The sequence below is a fragment of the Lotus japonicus genome, chromosome 1 (assembly GCF_012489685.1).
Source record: "Lotus japonicus ecotype B-129 chromosome 1, LjGifu_v1.2".
Lineage (NCBI taxonomy): Eukaryota > Viridiplantae > Streptophyta > Magnoliopsida > Fabales > Fabaceae > Lotus > Lotus japonicus.
Genome location: NC_080041.1, coordinates 69885444 through 69905167, shown reverse-complemented (window position 1 = coordinate 69905167; position 19724 = coordinate 69885444). Strand labels below are relative to the sequence as shown.

The 19724-nt window shown below is 38.2% G+C and overlaps 1 protein-coding gene and 1 pseudogene across 2 annotated transcripts; both read left to right on the top strand.

The window, feature by feature from the left end:
• Window positions 1-310: 310 nt before the first annotated feature.
• On the top strand, window positions 311-2663 carry LOC130744258 (uncharacterized; annotated as a pseudogene).
• Window positions 2664-6260: 3597 nt separating this feature from the next.
• Window positions 6261-7663, top strand: LOC130744294 (uncharacterized). 2 transcript variants are annotated; one of them, XM_057596482.1, is made up of 3 exons: window positions 6261-6536; window positions 6606-6679; window positions 7291-7663. In XM_057596482.1, the coding sequence occupies exons 1-3, from the start codon at window positions 6473-6475 to the stop codon at window positions 7399-7401; spliced, it is 249 nt and encodes an 82-aa protein (XP_057452465.1). In that variant the 5' UTR covers window positions 6261-6472; the 3' UTR covers window positions 7402-7663. The 2 variants fall into 2 exon arrangements, with proteins under 2 accessions (XP_057452465.1, XP_057452467.1); XM_057596484.1 differs by having other exon boundaries at window positions 6299-6536; window positions 6624-6679.
• The last annotated feature ends 12061 nt before the right edge of the window (window positions 7664-19724 follow it).

The following is a 19724-nucleotide window of genomic DNA, read 5'->3' as shown; positions in this document are numbered from 1 at the left end:
TAAGCCTATTAAAAATGAAATTGATGTCAATTAACCACCCACTACACAGCTAAGGAAAAACTACAAGGAAAATAAGAATGATCCAGCTACCTATGCAAAATAGATTGACAAAAAATTTCAATACATTATATGATAAATTTGTATTTATTAGTCTATTTAAAATTTAATGTATACTTGCCTTTTGGTTCCTTTCTTTAAAGTTAAAATGCACACTCTTGAGCTCTATATATAGATACAATAGTATGTGCATAAACATCAGAGCAAGAGCTAATATTTTGTCATGTCTAACTCTATAGGTTCATATTCTCTCATGTCTCACTCTGTCCCTCCCTTTGCATTTGCGATTCTGCACACTGAATCATGGGTAATCATCAATTTTGTTTCTCTATTATTTTACTCTCTCTTATATGTTTTCATTTTGGCTCTTATATACTTGTCGCAGAACTATGGTAAGATTGATGAATATGTGGTGCAATACTTACAACTCCCAGATGATGGAGAGTTTCTCCTTACTGACCCATTGGGTGTGACCAAAGATGTGAGCTTTACTGTGGTAGACAACAAGGCTTACCTAATTCTTGGATGGTGTGAACTTCGGCAATTCTACAATTTTACAAGAAATTGCTGGTTCCTCTTGAAACATGTGAACAACTATAACTTTCACTTTTCAATTTTGGATGCAACATTTGCTGAGGTGAAATATCATGGTTGGCCTGTGAATGTGAAACAAGAGAATGTTGATATTATGAGTGAAATATTCCATTTGCCTAAACAACCAACAATGCCGATGATCTACAAAAATCCAAGTGGTTCTGCTGTTGTGTTTTGGTTTAAAAATAAGAATCCTTCATGTGTGTTGACACTTTCAAAAAGCCAAGTTGTTGGAAGTTTTGTGGAGCAAATAAAAAATTTAGCTCTTGCCGAAATAGACACTTTACTGCAAAGCAACAACAGGTCATTAGCAGACTTCCCACAAATGCCTCAAATTGATAGATCCACTATATCAGCTACTCAAAATAGACTTATTATGGATGAATTGTGTTATGATAGACAAGCTTTAACCATAGAGCATGCAAATCTTTTGTCTAACATGACGTCAAAACAAAAAAAAGTCTATCAAACAATCATGGATACAGTTACTCATGACAAAGGGGTTTGTTTTTCCTCAATGGTTATGGAGGGACAGGGAAAACTTACATTTGGAGAGCATTATCAACAGCTATAAGATCCAAAGGAGAGATTGCTTTAGCGGTTGCATTAAGTGGAATTGCAGCTGTGCTCATTCCGGGCGGCCGGACAACACACTCCAGGTTTTGTATTCCAATTAATGTTGATGAGAGCTCTACCTGCAACATTAAACAGGGAAGTCCATTGGCAGAATTGATCATCAGAGCTAAAATCATAATATGGGATGAAGCACCCATGACTCACAAACATTGTTTTGAAGCGGTGGATCAAACTCTAAGAGATATTATGAGATTTACTAACAACAACAGTCAACACAAACCTTTTGGAGGAAAAGTTGTTGTATTAGGTGGAGATTTTAGGCAAATTTGCCATTGATGCCTAAAGGTAGAAGACAGGATATTGTCCATGCCACCATCAATGCTTCTTATCTTTGGGATCACTGTCAGATACATTACCATTTCCCCCAATAATGTTTGCTTTTAAATTGATCAAATAATACAATAAAATAGAAATTAACCAACAACTTGAACTATAACAATGGTTCTTATCTTTTGAATCATGAGCAGGTACTTTCATTAACAAAAAATATGAGGCTACAAACTAGAAGATCAGTTGCAGAGGTTGATGAGCTAAAAAAAATTTCAGAATGGATATTAAGCATAGGAGATGGAAATGCTGGTAAGAAGATAGAAGGTGAAACAGTCATAGACATCCCTCAGGATTTTTTGATCCCACATTCAGGTGATGCAGTGGCTTCTATTGTCAACTACGAAAATCCAAAATTTTTCGTTCAGAACTACGAAAATCTAGAATTTTTCCAAAACCGTGCTATTTTAACTCCTACAAATGAGATTGTTGATAGTTTGAATGAATACATGATGTCATTGTTGCCAAGAGATGAGAACACTTATTTGAGTGCCGATAACACATGTTCATCAAATATCAATTATGACAGTCCGGATGATATTCATACACCAGAGTTTTTAAACACAATAAACTCTTCAGGCTTGCCTAATCATATGTTAAGGCTAAAAAAGGGAGCTCCAGTGATGCTTTTGAGAAACATCGACCAATCAGCTGGATTGTGCAACAGTACGCGTCTGATTATCGCTGAAATGGGAAAATATGTTTTGGAAGGCAAGGTTATATCAGGAACAAAGGCCGGAAAAAGGGTGTCTATACCAAGATTAACATTGACCCCATCTGATAGGATAATTCCTTTCAAGTTTCAAAGGAGACAATTCCCTATAGCGCTCTCTTTTGTCATGACAATAAACAAAAGTCAAGGACAATCTCTGAAAAGGGTAGGGTTATATTTGCCAAAACCAATGTTTTCACATGGCCAATTATATGTAGCCTTCTTTAGAGTTACCCATCGTAAAGGATTAAAAATCCTCATTTGTGATGGTGATGGCAATAATTCAAATAGTACTTCAAATGTAGTTTACAAAAAAGTATTTCGCAATGTAATGTGAATGACATATTTTTACAAAAATGTGAAATATTACGTTCTCAATTTTATTCTCAATCAAATAATGGCAATTGCAAAAAAAAACCACCTATTCTTTAGCGCAACAATGTTACTTCAACTAGCTGAGATACACTAATTAATACAGATAAAAATAATATTAATCTTCCATTTGAAAACAACAAGTCAAAAGACAAAAACAAAGTAACAATATAAAAAAAATTAATAAAAATAAAACATAAGAATTCATAGTATAATTTTTTATAATCTTTTAATCAATAAAATATATTTAAATAAAAACATATTTAACAAAAAACACAAAAAAAAACTCCAAAAATGAATATCCCCGTGCATCGCACGGGTAAAAAGTACTAGTAAAAGTATAAATATGTATGTAAGGTTTGAGTGTTTGGGCTGAATGTAAAAACTAATTCTCAATTCATTGGGTTGGTTCGGATTGATCGGTTTTTTAATCCTCAAATCCGATACCCGAACCGATGGTGATCGGATGTAGTAAGAAAAATCCGAACCGAACCGATGATCCAATTCAACCCACCATAATGTGTTCGGTTTGGATCGGTTTGGTCGGATTTGCGGATCGGACCGTATCCGCTTACACCCCTATAAAGTCCATTTTCTTTCCTCTATCAGGGCTACAAATTAAATACACCTTTTTCTCAACCAGGTTTATACAATATTTAATATTGAGTGTTGATTTTTTATTTTGGTACATCGGAAAGTTAAATTGCACCTGCCATAAGTTGATCCCTGGACCTTTCCCTGCTCAACTCATATGTCACTCAACTCTTACCACTTGAGCTATTTTTTGGGGACATTGAGGGTTGATTTGCATTGTATATTATCCTCAGCTAGTTCTAAATCATAGATGAAATTATAAAAAATATGTACCATAAAAAAGAAAAAGACCAATAATCTTAAAATTGCATGATAATATGTAGATGTCAATTATACATGGTGTGGTGGTAAGCATTTAAAATTCAATTTAGTATGAATTGAATTCAACCTAAATCATTATTCATTAAGATCCATGCAATGCGCAAGTGTATATCTAGTTCGTATAAAACTTTACAATGACGATACAATCAAATCTTTATGCTTGCTTTCTGATGATATGCATGGTTTAGATTGTGAACCGCCAAAAGTTCAGTAACTAATCTATCAAGTGATTAGAGTATGAGAGAAGGGTGTTGAAGCAAGATGTATTTTTGTCCCATGAGACCCCTGAAAGGCCATCTCAAAAATATATATGTCCTGTCTATGTGCCAAGTGGCCATGATTGTTCAAAGAAGGAAATGATATAGTTAGGTTTTCCCATGCTCTATACAATTTGAGTTTTTAATGGAGAAGAAAGGGATCAAATGTGGGTAACTCTCTTACTTTTAAAGTAGTTCAGAGAAAGTGCTTGTTAGCTTTTCTGATCTGACCGCCACCAATGTATATCTCATAAAGCATTGGTTTGGATGTGATTATGTGAATAAAATTCAGCAATTTTCTACATAGACAATCCTGAGGTAGCAACATTCACGTTTTAATGGTGCTTAGTGAGATTTTTAAATACATAAAATTCGAATTCAAAATACTGCTTAGAGGAAATTAAACATATATTATTGAATCAACCACTGATTGGACGTGAATCTAGATTTTGTTTCGTCCTTCTAATTTAATTCTCTTTTAAGTTCTTTTTAAAATGTTGCAGTCAATTCATTTCCCATGTGAATTACTAACTTGAATTTGGACTCTTTGACTACTATATATGATATAATACCACTCATTGAATGAAACGTAGTGTACATATGTATTCCTAAAATGATTACATAAACTGGGTAAATGTACCAAGGAAATCAAAGTAAGCATCCAAAATGAACAGCATCTCCACTTTGAGCATCTATGTAGTAGTGACTGAACACGCCACCTCTATTTGGCTCTTTGATCAGTTCAGTTTTCAGAAAACAGTGTCACACACATACACATTGTCCGTGTGTTGATAACAATGGTTCAACATGTGCAATAGTAGATAGAAAAATTGCACCATTCTATGTTTACTCCAACTAAGAATTGTGCATATGTGGCCACTTGATGCTCTCAGTTCTGTGATGGAAGTCAAGACTCTTAATAACATGTTTGGATGAGCTTCTCTTTTTTCATAATCAATTTCGAAACCTAAAGTTACGCACAGAAATTTATATCCAAAGTTAATTCTAGTTTTATAATCAATCATACAAGAACATACACTAATTTTTTTTAAACAAAGATGAAGAATCCAGGGTATGTGATGGAAGTGTGCAACATTGTTATTTCTTAGGGTATGTGTGCAGCATTTTTAACTGGTGCATATTATTTGAACAATATATAGTTTATTCCATTTTGTTGGCATGAGCAATGCTAAGCCACACAAACCAAATTCCCCCCTTTCCCCAGGGATTAATAAAAAGGACTTATGGAGAATGCACAATTTCACATATGGGTTAAGATAGATATGCATGTAAAGATACAAGTAAAATAAAGATATCCATGTGCATATATGGAAAATTCTTCATCATGTGGGTAAAGGATATATGCATATTAATGGGCGGATGGTACTTATTACTTACCCCAACATAAATTTTATTTTTTGTAGTACTTGTAGAATGGTTTGTAGGTTTGTGGGAACATGTCAAGTGTTACTACTTGAACCCTACTAGCCTTCTGTTCATACCATTACCAAAAACAGATAAACTCAGAAAAGTATTAGTAAGTTTAATCAGTCCATTAGAATTTAGAACCATTATTACCAACACATAATATGGTCTCCTAAAAGATGATTTAGTTAACATTTCTTTACTTTAATGTAGGATTAAACTAGTAATGCTGTTCCCCTCTCCTTTTTCTTGTGCACCCACTAAGGACAATCCACATTCAACTCTTCTTGCTCTCTATCTGAATTCTTCTGTAGCCCACTCTCCATCCGTTGACTAAGAAAAGTGACGAAAGCTGAAATGTGAGGATCAAAAGCACCATTGCACTAAAGTGGTGATTGGTACCACGGAAAAATTAAAACCTACAAGAAATTCTCATGTACCAATTATCACATAAGCTCGAGCAAGGCGATGAAACATGAATATTTTTATAGTATATTCTAACACAATTTGTTTTCATGTGCAAGCTTCGTTGCTGGATGACCAACTTTTGCACTGTGGGGCAGTCCAAGAGAGTGATGGCTGAATATAAGTGTAGTTTAGTCCAAAATGCCTTTAGCAGGAGCAGCAGCTTTCACCACTACCAATTCATGAAAGTGTGGTGTTCTGTTGTAAATCAAATTAAGATTGGACTTAGAATATGAACCATATATTAACATGGAATTGAAAAATTGACAAGCACATACGATAAGTTATATGTCAATCCTTGCAACTCACTTATCATGAAAACAAAAAACACTTGAAAAGTAGAAAACTAAAGTAAGTTGACTTGGGGAAAGGAGCACAAGCTGGTTTTGATCCATGCACAGAAATGTTAGTAATGTGCTCATGCAAACAATTGATTGTTTTTCTTGATGCAATTATATATTTAGTCATTAAGAATAGTACAGTTGACTTAGGTGTTGTGGTGAAAAGCCTAGAAGTTATTGCACTTCATCATCACTCTGTTGCTAATTGCTATTGGGTGGGGTACACCATTACAAGATATCCCTCCTCCCCAAATTTAAAAGGGGGTGCCCCTCCTGCACTTCCCTTCCAAGGCATGTGTAAGTCATCTTCTTAATGAAAATCTAGCTAGTCATATCAAGAGGAACCATACACATCTACCTGCACAATTGTCATGGCTCTCAAGAACAAGACTTTTCTGTTAGTTCTTCTCTTAGTCCTCATTCCTTTATCTTCAGGTGAGCAAGTCTTTATTATGTAAGTGGACACAATTTTGCAAGCATTTAACTTCTCCACTCATGTAACAGAACATTTTTTCCTTCTAGGCTTGGCTGAAGGCTTCAGGGAAAGGGTGGATCATGTTCATCACTCACTTTACAAGGTACCTTAGTATCTGTCTCTCTTGTTTTTAAACTGTAAAGAATGAAGCTTCTAAGACAGAATACTTCAGATAAATATCCATTGAGCTACATTGAGGCCAACGTAGATGTTTGCTTGGGTTTACTAATGTCACATATATGATCAAGATTTTCTGTATACAAATGGTGACTTGATTTTCTGCTTCCGCAATAAAATCTTGTCGGGCCAATTAAAAAGTATATGAGTTGAGCAGTTACAAACTTACATGATAGTTTTTAATTAAAATGTTAAAATTTTATTGGTTTCTTAGAGAATGAAAGACAATTTGGAGACAAGATTTCAATTCACTTTACAATCCCAAATGAAATTTCTGTACCCATTTGATTTTCCCTTCTTCATCCAACCAATCAAATTATATCATGTCATTTAAAAATGACACGTTTAAATGACACGTAGAGTTATAATTGTTATACTCGTGCATTGTTTCATGGGTGAGACTGAAGATAGAGGGATCTTCATCCCCATTATGAACAACAATTTTAAGAATTATAAACTTTTATGCATTAATTGAATTCACTATTTGATCTCTTTCTTTTAACTAACAAGTACTTTTCATTTTGGTATTGAATGAAGGGTGGGATGAAGATGAACTCAAGGAAGCTATTTGCCCATAATTTTGTGTTGGACTATGATGAAGCAGGACCCAACCCAAAGCACACAAAGAGACCTGGCAAGGGCCCTTGAATGACTTTACAACTGAACTAATCATAGATTAAACCTATATATAAATATAATATCTCCCTTACGCCCTCTCAAAATATTTTGTTTATGTATGAGGAGACATGGTATGATTATAAATGAGTTTCCTCACCGGAGCCATTACTTGTGTGTTGTGACTTTATGAGATAATAAAGTGTCATATTTTACTATGTACACCAGATATGTTGGGTATGTATGGACAATAAGCGGAGAATTTGAGAATAAAGCCTTATCATTTGTTTTCCAACTAGCTTTCCTTTTAGCATTGATGTGTGTAACTTCTCTTGTTTAAGGGGATAAGAAATGAATGAGAATTAAATTTGTTGCCATCTCACAAGATACATAAGTAGCTTCCAAGATTGATGAGAACACATTTGTCATCATTAATATTTTCCGATAACTTCAGTTTTTTGTTTTAAGATGTAATTAAACAACAAAGCAGCAAAAGCAAAAGAACTATAGACTTAGTTCCACTGCAATATGCAACATGGTACGGTGAGGAAAATTAGGAGTTAAAGAGGCTTCAAAATAGAACCCGGAGAGAAAAGTTCAAGAGGCATGTTGTCTCCTTAGAAGGTCCCTATTTTTATCCAATGATGCATGAACTAGGTGGAAAGGTCATGCCAACTCGTGATCTACCCGGATGCCAAAGGCTTCACTTCTGGAACCACGTAAAAGCGGGCTCAAAGTTTGGGGAAGTATCTAACATGATCGTGTGTGCGACTTTGAGACTGCTGATCTTGTCTTTGAAGACGCTAAGGTGTTCTCGGGACTCGGGGATCAATTACTCGTAAATAGGGCTCGGTCGCGGGCAGTTGTATGGCCACCGAAGTCGGAGAGTAAGGAGTCAAGAAAGTGAGAGACTCCTCATCTTCACTAAAGCACAAAATGTTTGTCGTGCCCCTTATTTGAGTAATCACTGGAGCCTAACTTACATTATGGCTGATCGCAAGGATTTGCAAGGGGCTCCCCTGTTCTTGTCAAGGGCTGTTTCTCTTTGAAGCCGGTGTAGCTCGCGTGCATTCTCAGCAGCACGCCTATGTGCATTGTCATTCGTTTGTACAGTCATTTCTTGGACCAAAGTGGTCACCATCTCAGCAAGTTGGTTCGCGTTCACCATGTTCTGTATTCGTTGAGCAAATAGTCAGTACCAATCATAAGATAGTATTATGCATAACTATACAATATGATTAGGTAGCAACTTCAATCAATTAAAGCGAAAATCGCTTGGCAGACAATCAAGGTTTTACTCTTTGCAGAGTCACACAACTTAGCACAGAAGACCTATTCCCCAAAGACTCCCGAAAGACTCGACAAGCTCTGATACCACAATGTAACACCCCGATTTCGGTGGCGTCACTTTAGTAACCAAAAATCAAATAAAGCGGAAAAGCAGGTATATTTTTTTTTCGTTTTGTTTAAATAAAAAGACTTGTCGAAATAAAGACTCAACCCAATCGCGATTAACAGCGACTAACATACGATATAAGTACAGCCCTCGCTGCAACTAGAAACATCGTCACGAGTGTCCTCAAGTGACAGAAAGTAACTGAAAGTGGTGCCCGCAGGCAAATAAGTGCGACTCATAGTCAAAGTCATAACCTTTATAAATACAGTCCTCCAAGAAAGTAAGTCAGCCCAGAACGGCCTCCAAAAGACCTCCTACGTCCGACAAACTCCCTGTGATCCTCGTGGAAGAAAACCACACAACAACCTAATAGTCGGGACCTACCATGCGCCAAAATAAGAAATAACAATCATAGCTATGACAACGACACCCGATATACTACACCCCTAACATCGACCCTCATCCGATCCTGCATGAAGTCCGGGTCCACGTCGAAGGCTCAGTAGTAGTCATTTCGCTCCGGTTCCTCCCCGAACGATGAACCATCACAAATCAGCTGTTGAACGTCTGGCAGCAGACCGACCGCCCAAACACAAACATGAACACAAAGTCAAGGCGCGAGGGTCAACTCACAGAATATAATAGATAATACAAGCAACATGTGAAGAATAAGGGAGTATATATATATGTTGTATATATACATATAAATTCTGCATTGCCTACCCTAAGGTATATACATGACATGTTATCGAATCTCTAGTAACAACACAATATTCAATATCTCAACAATTCAACAAATAACATAACGATGTTTACCAATATCAAATCATCAAAATCTCAACATATGAAGTTAGGTGATAAGGTTAGTCAAACAATGTATCGCCCTCCCAATGCACAAGTGTCTAACTAAACAAATGTTCCCTGTCATTTCCCTAGGGTAAACGATGATGAAATCTCACGCTTCCATGAAGTCTCACGCTTCAATGGAGTCTTATGCTTTCACGAAGTCTCACGCTTCAGTGAAATCTCACACAATCACAAAGTCTCATGCTTCAGTGAATTTTCACGCGTTCACGATGTCTCACGCTTCAGTGAAGTTTCGCGCCTTCATGAAGTCTCCCGCTTCAATGAAGTTTCCCGTCTCCACGAGGTCTCCCGCCTCAGTGAAGTTTCTGTTTTCACGAATTCTCACGCTTCAGTGAAATTTCACGCCTCCGCAAAGTCTCCCGCTTCAGCGAAGGTTCCAGTCTCCACGAGGTCTCCCGCCTCAGTGAAGTTTCTGCTTTCACGAAGTCTCACGCTTCAGTGAATTTGCACACTTTCACGAAGTCTCACGCTTCAGTGAAGTTCCATGCTTTCACGAAGTCTCACGCCTCAGTGAAGCTTCCCGGCTCATCCTTTGGATGGCTAAATAAACTGCTCAAAGAGCGAAGGAGTACCAATGTACTTGGAAACTTATTAGTTTCCCGGCTTATCATTTAGATAGCCAAACAACAAACTGCTCATGGAGCGAAGAGAACCAACATACTCAGAAACTTATTAGTTTCCCCAAAACTTGGATTCGGCGACACTTCTCATTTTCCAAAACTAATATCCAAGCCCTAAGCTTTCACCTGACATTGTTATCATTATTAAAAGGGTTCAGAGGTTGTTTAGTGTATTATGAATTTTCCTTGTAAAATAGTTTCCATTTAGGTTTATCTCTAATCTTATAAGTTTAAAAGATCCTATCATCCCAAATAACTCACAGAGAAGGTCTCGATCCACTAAAATAATAAGGGTCCGATCATCGGTTCGTCCCATCAAACTTTCCCAAAATCTCATGATAAGTGTGGCATAATTGCCCGTTATCCTCACTCTGACGTACAACAGATATATGTGTAATTGCATAATCAAATTAGCGCAATCCAAAAGTCATGGCACATATATCAACACATCCTAGATTAACCATTTAGCACATAGCATATAAATCAATCGATGGCAAATCAAGCGATAAATAAATCCCAATCACCAATGTCGACCGAAGCCTCAGAAAACGTTTCCCAGTCAATCACAATCAGGTGCATAAACAATAAATCAAGTCGAATTCATCGACGCCTAAAACATTAGCTTGCAAGGTAAGTTGCCCTCACCTCTAGTTCCTCCAGAATCACGGTGTAAGTCACGCTCACAAGCTTGCTCAGTCAAGTCCAAGGTTTCCACAAACGAACCTTATAGCAAACAAAGCAAAAACCAATCAAAATAAGTCGGTACAATCGAAACAATACTAACTAACGTTAGACAAAGCTCAAGGAGCTTCATAGTACAACATTTAGGCACGAATGGAAGGGATTTCCCCGAATGGATGAGTTTTGACTCGATTTAAGTTTTGTTCAAAAACACTTTATTCGCTAAAACGTGCATAACTAGAGCTACAGAACCCGGAATGACACGAAATCAAAGTCAAAATTTCGACAACGGACAGAGCAACGCTATAACTCAGGTCATACAGACCCAAAAATTATTTTTGGACACCGTACCATAGCAATTAAGTTTCGGCCACTATCAAAGTAGGGTTTCCCGAACTTTTTCTTCGATCTAATTTAATTCCTAGGTATTCTTAGGTGATATCTAGGTCAGGGAAACTCTCAGAAAAATTATCGAGTCGAAAACTAACACAGGGGTATTTTGGTCAGTGTTTTTAACCCGAAAACTCAAAGTCGGAATTTTGAAAAATAAATTTGATGAGCGTGTTCCTAACGACATTTATAACAACTAATCCTACTGACACTAAGCTCAGTCGAGAGTTTTTAATCCAAAGAACGAAGCTTTGGTCTGAAAATGGGTATTTTCACATAATTGAAGCTCCGCGACGATTCGGCGAGATTCAGCAGAAAACAACTGGATATTCATGCTCATGGGCATGTAGGCAATAAGTTTAGGCACTGAAATCAAGTTATTTGAACACTTTTACAAAAAGCTCAAAACTTTGAGCACAGAAAGACATAGAAAAAAGCAACAGAATTGACGATCAGAGGTAAGGAATAGCATCAGTACCTCGAGGCCTACGTATAGCAACTGTCAGTGCGACGATCAGGCAAGAAACGGCGAAAAGCTCTCCTCCTCTCTCCTTCCTCAAGCTCGCGGCCTTGGTGGTGAAAATGGTGAGGATTTTGAGTTTTTATGCTATTTATAGGAGATGGAAAACACGGAAAAATGAAAATTTCGCGATTCCGATTTTTCATGTGCCTTCCTCCGTGAATTCTAAGATAGGTTCTGGCGACAGAATTCCAGAACTCAAAATAGTTTTCTTGGAATTAAGACAAACGATTCAAAGTCGGTGTAAATTTATTTTACCCGAAAAACTACTTTTTGCAGTTGATGTCGGATGAGAAAACTTCTTTCTGAAGAAAGATTGGAAAACTCGAGATAAATAGGTGTACGCGTGTGGAATCTTCGTTTGAAGCTCCGAATAGAAAAAGTCTTCATCGACCGTTTATTTTGAGTTTCTTGAGCTATCAGGAACTTAGTTTCGGCAAACTTCCGAGAATTGGAATCGATCGTTCGTACATTTCAGGGTTTCGTATCAGAACACTTGTCATGGAAAGGAATAAGAGAAATTCTTATATTCCTCTGAAGATTTTTGAATTTCGTTTCTATAGTGCTTTAAGAGCGGATTAGTCATATACTAACGATCTTGCCCTAGGCATAAGCGAATAAGACTCGCGTTATAACTTATATCGATTTTAATACTATTCTTAGTCTTTTCCTGAACTTTCTCCTTCATAAATTTATTCCATTATGTAAACACTTGTTCAGGTTTTCTTCGCGATACATCGAAACCTAATCGTGAATATGAATTTAATTAATTTATTCTAAGCTTAAAAACTTGGGTCCCACATTACTACCCTCCAAAAAGAAAGTTTCGACCTCGAAACTTAGAGTTCAGTAAAAAGCTCCGGATATTATTCCTTGATCTTTTCCTCTAACTCTCATATAGCACCGTCTGTGTCTTTGTTCCAAATAACTTTCACTAAAGCACTCTGCTTTCCCCTCGATTGTTTCACTCTTCTAGCCCCAATGTTGACCGAAGGTTTCTCAACAGACATATCATTTTTCAGCTCTATGTTGTCCGGCTCGACCACTTGCGTCGGGTCTCCGTTTGAAATAATACTAGTTGGCACTCCGTGCAATCGCACAATCTTAACCACTTGCTTCTTTACTTTCGGTCGTCCGAAATTCTTCTTAAACTCGGTACATCTCTGTCATTTCAAAGTAAATGTTCAACTCTTCCTCATATTCTTCACTCATGATCCAAAACTCAACTCGATCGCTTGATCACTCCTAGACGAATTATTCCCTTGGAATCTACTATTCCATTAACGTCACTTCCAACTTCGTAACTATCCCCATTCGCACCATGAAATCAATCTTCTACTTGGTCACCATTCGAATTAAAACCCGACTTGAGTCTTTATACCTTGTGCATCACTAGACTCATTCCCTTTAACATCAATTCATAAACAACCGATAAGCTAATCATCTTCTTAATATCTAACAATCCATTATTGTCATTTCCTTCCTCAAAACTTTCCTCACTCAAACCAATTTACACTTACTGAAATCCTTAACACTTCACACAAATAAGGACTCATCCCCTAGAAGATCAAATCATAACTATACCTCAAGGGACTTAACTAGTCATTTTATCATCCGATCCTCCAACCTTCTGAGATTTAACTGTTATCGTAACCGCTAACACCACTAAATCTCTTAAGTGTACATGAATCTCAGCTCACTAGGTCAACCTTAGCCCTAGGACTCTCATTCAACTTAGTAAAATTCACTTGTTAACCCTAATATGCATCATCAAAATCCATAACAAAGTTTCATTCACTCTTAGACTTTAAGCAACTTGTCCAAATACGAAAACCTCAAGTATTCATCTTAATACTAACACTTTCCTTTCTGTAACTTGATCACCATCTCGTCAATCAACTTCCTAATCTCTCAATCAAATTCTGACAAACTTCGAGTCCTACGCACTTTTAGACAAGCATTCATAGACTTAAAACCTAAACCTTTTCAAAGTTTGGATCTCTGATACTCTGTAACTCTTCAACATTTCCTAAAAGAATATTCATCTCTTAAAACTACAACTCCTTCGCAAGGAAAACAAATACTTAACACAAATTTTTCTCCCAAACCCGACTAATCCTCGATCAAATCAAGTTAATCCTACCAATCCTTCTATCAAAGTCCATAGCCAGCTGTGATTCCGAATATCACCCCCTCAATATTAAGTTGATCAGGCCTAATACATCGAAGGTGGAAATTTAGAAAAACCCACTGGAACAGTCAATGAGTTCCTATCATCCAGTAGTCACAAATACCCTGATATTACCGCTACGGAACTACACACCTTCAACATAATACGTACACTACCCATAAGGAATATCTCTGAGATTCATTCTTTAGCTTCTCGCTTCCTTTTAAACGCATCAGTGCAAGACTACTTTCTAGGCTTAGCGTGCTATTCTAAACCTCGTGTACTTCTATAGTTAAAACACGAGTAACCGTCAAATAAAGTCTTAATAGGTGTAATAACCATAAGGTCAAAACTCAGACAGTAAAAGCAAGTTAGGCGTGTTGCACACGCTACGAGAGTAATGAATGGCATGTTATACTAGAATGAGAAAGAATAGTTAGTAGGTTACCATCGCTCTTGCGCTCTCCTCTGGCTAACCCCTCCGATCCTTCACCGTCCATGATATAAACTCTTCCTCTAGTAGCGGGGCATTTTCCCCTCACAGCATTGACAGACGGCTCCGCCTTGGGTGCCCTACACTGACTGGCGTTGTGCCCCGGTTGGTTGCAGTTGAAACACTTGGGCCTCGATTCTGAGCACACACTTGCATAGTGCCCCAACTTTCCACACTTGAAGCATTTCACGTCTTGGGTTGCAATCGGGTTTCCCGTTCCTCCAGCAGCAGCAGTAACCATAGGCTTGTACGATCCTGGGGTAAACCTTTCCCCCACAGGACGCTGATATGGCTTCTCCATCTGAAATTTTCCTTTTCCTTGATAGCTCCGGGAACTCGACCTCATTGGCCCCCCAGTTCTAGCCCGGTCCATCCTCCTATTCTTCATCAGCTCCACCTCGGTGGCCTTCTCAACCAAAGCTTGAAACCTCATAATCCCCAACGGCCTCACTGAATCTTCGATGTCTGCTCTCAGCCCATTCAGAAATCGCTTACACATGTAGCGTTCATCAACATGGTTGTTGAAAAACTGGAAGTTCTTAGCCAATGATTCCAGTTTGGAAGCATACTCAGGTATGGTCATGCTCCCTTGAGAAAGGGTCAGAAATTGTGCCTCTCGCTCGTCTCGAGCACTAGTTGGAAACTACTTCTCTAGAAATGCAGTACGGAAAGAGTTCCAATTCACCTCTTCGTTGTTAGCTTCCACAATTCCTCTAGTACCTATCCACCAGTACTCAGCATCTCCCAGCAACAGATAACTTGTCAGGCCCACCTTGGCCCCTTTAGTAGTCTGTAGTACTTCGAAAATCTTCTCAATCTCTTGGATCCATAGATCTCCATAGATCTCCACCCGTGAACTTGGGTGGATCCTGCCTTCTAAAATCATTCAGTCCCATGTTCTTGTCCAGGGCTGTTTCTCTTTGAAGCCGGTGTAGCTCGCGTGCATCCTCAGCAGCACGCCTATGTGCATTGTCATTCGTTTGTACAGTCATTGCTTGGACCAAAGTGGCCACCATCTCAGCAAGTTGGTTCGCGTTCACCATGTTCTGTATTCGTTTAGCAAATAGTCAGTACCAATCATAAGATAGTATTATGCATAGCTATACAATATGATTAGGTAGCAACTTCAATCAATTAAAGCGAAAATCGCTTGGCAGACAATCAAGGTTTTACTCTTTGCAGAGTCACACAACTTAGCACAGAAGACCTATTCCCCAAAGACTCCCGAAAGACTCGACAAGCTCTGATACCACAATGTAACACCCCGATTTCGGTGACGTCACTTTAGTAACCAAAAATCAAATAAAGTGGAAAAGCAGGTATTTTTTTTTTTCGTTTTGTTTAAATAAAAAGACTTGTCGAAATAAAGACTCAACCCAATCACGATTAACAGCGACTAACATACGATATAAGTACAGCCCTCGCTGCAACTAGAAACATCGTCACGAGTGTCCTCAAGTGACAGAAAGTAACTGAAAGTGGTGCCCGCGGGAAAATAAGTGCGACTCATAATCAAAGTCATAACCTTTATAAATACAGTCCTCCAAGAAAGTAAGTCAGCCTAGAACGGCCTCCAAAAGACCTCCTACGTCCGACAAACTCCCTGTGATCCTCATGGAAGAAAACCACACAACAAGCTAATAGTCGAGGACCTACCCTGCCCCAAAATAAGAAATAACAATCAGAGCTATGACAACGACACCCGATATACTACACCCCTAACATCGACCCTCATCCGATCCTGCATGAAGTCCGGGTCCACGTCGAAGGCTCAGTAGTAGTCATTTCGCTCCGGGTCCTCCCCGAACGATGAACCGTCACGAATCAGCTGTTGAACGTCTGGCAGCAGACCGACCGCCCAAACACAAACATGAACACAATGCCAAGGCGCGAGGGTCAACTCACAGAATATAATAGATAATACTAGCAACATGTGAAGAATAAGGGAGTATATATATATGTTGTATATATACATATAAATTCTGCATTGCCTACTCTAAGGTATATACATGGCATGTTATCGAATCTCTAGTAACAACACAATATTCAATATCTCAACAATTCAACAAATAACATAACGATGTTTACCAATATCAAATCATCAAAATCTCAACATATGAAGTTAGGTGATAAGGTTAGTCAAACAATGTATCGCCCTCCCAATGCACAAGTGTCCAACTAAACCAATGTTCCCTGTCGTTTCCCTAGGGTAAAGGACGATGAAATCTCACGCTTCCATGAAGTCTCACGCTTCAATGGAGTCTTACGCTTTCATGAAGTCTCACGCTTTAGTGAAATCTCACACATTCACGAAGTCTCACACTTCAGTGAATTTTCACGCGTTCACGAAGTCTCACGCTTTAGTGAAGTTTTGCGCCTTCATGAAGTCTCCCGCTTCAATGAAGTTTCCCGTCTCCACGAGGTCTCCCGCCTTAGTGAAGTTTCTGTTTTCACGAAGTCTCACACTTTAGTGAAATTTCACGCCTCCGCAAAGTCTCCCGCTTCAGCGAAGGTTCCAGTCTCCACGAGGTCTCCCGCCTCAGTGAAGTTTCTGCTTTCACGAAGTCTCACGCTTCAGTGAATTTGCACACTTTCACGAAGTCTCACGCTTCAGTGAAGTTCCATGCTTTCGCGAAGTCTCACGCCTCAGTGAAGCTTCCCGGCTCATCCTTTGGATGGCTAAATAAACTGCTCAAAGAGCGAAGGAGTACCAATGTACTTGGAAACTTATTAGTTTCCCGGCTTATCCTTTAGATAGCCAAACAACAAACTACTCATCGAGCGAAGAGTACCAACATACTCAGAAACTTATTAGTTTCCCCAAAACTTGGATTCGGCGACACTTCTCATTTTCCAAAACTAATATCCAAGCCCTAAGCTTTCACCTGACATTGTTATCATTATTAAACGGGTTCAGAGGTTGTTTAGTGTATTATGAATTTTCCTTGTAAAATAGTTTCCATTTAGGTTTATCTCTAATCTTATAAGTTTAAAAGATCTCATCATCCCAAATAACTCCCAAAGAAGGTCTCGATCCACTAAAATAATAAGGGTCCGATCATCGGTTCGTCCCATCAAACTTTCCCAAAATCTCATGATAAGTGTGGCATAATTGCCCGATATCCTCACTCTGACATACAACAGATATATGTGTAATTGCATAATCAAATTAGCACAATCCAAAAGTCATGGGACATATATCAACACATCCTAGATTAACCATTTAGCACATAGCATATGAATCAATCAATGGCAAATCAAGCGATAAATAAATCTCAATCACCAATGTCGACCGAAGCCTCAGAAAACGTTTCCCAGTCAATCACAATCAGGTTCATAAACAATAAATCATGTCGAATTCATCGACGCCTAAAACATTAGCTAGCAAGGTAAGTTGCCCTCACCTCTAGTTCCTCCAGAATCACGGTGTAAGTCACGCTCACAAGCTTGCTCAGTCAAGTCCAAGGTTTCCACAAACGAACCTTATAGCAAACAAAGCAAAAATCAATCAAAATAAGTCGGTACAATCGAAACAATACTAACTAACGTTAGACAAAGCTCAAGGAGCTTCATAGTACAACATTTAGGCACGAATGGAAGGGATTTCCCCGAATGGATGAGTTTTGACTCGATTTAAGTTTTGTACAAAAACACTTTATTCGCTAAAACGTGCATAACTAGAGCTACAGAACCCGAAATGACACGAAACCAAAGCCAAAATTTCGACAACGGACAGAGCTACGCTATAACTTAGGTCATACAGACCCAAAAATTAGTTTTGGACACCGTACCATAGCAAATAAGTTTCGGCCACTATCAAAGTAGGGTTTCCCGAACTTTTTCTTCGATCTAATTTAATTCCTAGGTATTCTTAGGTGATATCTAGGTCAGGGAAACTCTCAGAAAAATTATCGGGACGAAAACTAACACAGTGGTATTTTGGTCAGTGTTTTTAGCCCGAAAACTCAAAGTCGAAATTTTGAAAAATAAATTTGATGAGCGTGTTCCTAACGACATTTATAACAACTAATCCTACTGACATTAAGCTCAGTCGAGAGTTTTTAATCCAAAGAACGAAGCTTTGGTCAGAAAATGGGTATTTTCACATAATTGAAGCTCCGCGACGATTCGGCGATATTCAGCAGAAAACAACTGGATATTCATGCTCTTGGGCATGTAGGCAATAAGTTTAGACACTGAAATCAAGTTATTTGAACACTTTTACAAAAAGCTCAAAACTTTGAGCATAGAAAGACATAGAGAAAAGCAATAGAATTGACGATCAGAGGTAAGGAATAGCATTAGTACCTCGAGGCCTACGTATAGCAACTATCAGTGCGACGATCAGGCAAGAAACGGCGAAAAGCTCTCCTCCCCTCTCCTTCCTCAAGCTCGCGGCCTTGATGGTGAAAATGGTGAGGATTTTGAGTTTTTATGCTATTTATAGGAGATGGAAAACGCGGAAAAATGAAAATTTCACAATTCCGATTTTTCCTGTGCCTTCCTGTGTGAATTCTAAGATAGGTTCTGGCGACAGAATTCCAGAACTCAAAATAGTTTTCTTGGAATTAAGACAAACGATCCAAAGTCGGTGTAAATTTATTTTACCCGAAAAACTACTTTTTGCAGTTGATGTCGGATGAGAAAACTTCTTTCTGAAGAAAGATTGGAAAACTCGAGATAAATAGGTGTACGCGTGTGGAATCTTCGTTTGAAGCTCCGAATAGAAAAAATCTTCATCGACCGTTTATTTTGGGTTTCTTGAGCTATCAGGAACTTAGTTTCGGCAAACTTCCGAGAATTGGAATCGATCGTTCGTACATTTCAGGGTTTCGTATCGGAACACTTGTCATGGAAAGGAATAAGAGAAATTCTTATATTCCTCTGAAGATTTTTGAATTTCGCTTCTACATTGCTTTAAGAGCGGATTAGTCATATACTAACGCTCTTGCCCTAGGCATAAGCGAATAAGACTCGCGTTATAACTTATATCGATTTTAATATTATTCTTAGTCTTTTCCTAAACTTTCTCCTTCATAAATTTATTCCATTCGGTAAACACTTGTTCAGGTTTCCTTCGCGATACATCGAAACCTAATCGTGAATATGAATTTAATTAATTTATTCTAAGCTTAAAAACTTGGGTCTCACAATGTCCCTCATCCAGCGTGACATGCATTCCTTCTTAGGAGGGAGTGTGGTTTCTTTGTTTTCTTTTT

Bases quoted from the DNA above. Each gene is read 5' to 3' on its own strand.
- LOC130744294 (XM_057596482.1), top strand. From the start codon at position 6,473: ATGGCTCTCAAGAACAAGACTTTTCTGTTAGTTCTTCTCTTAGTCCTC. The intron at 6,537-6,605 runs GTGAGCAAGTCT...CTCATGTAACAG, and splicing joins CCTCATTCCTTTATCTTCAG to AACATTTTTTCCTTCTAGGC. The intron at 6,680-7,290 runs GTACCTTAGTAT...TATTGAATGAAG, and splicing joins TTCATCACTCACTTTACAAG to GGTGGGATGAAGATGAACTC.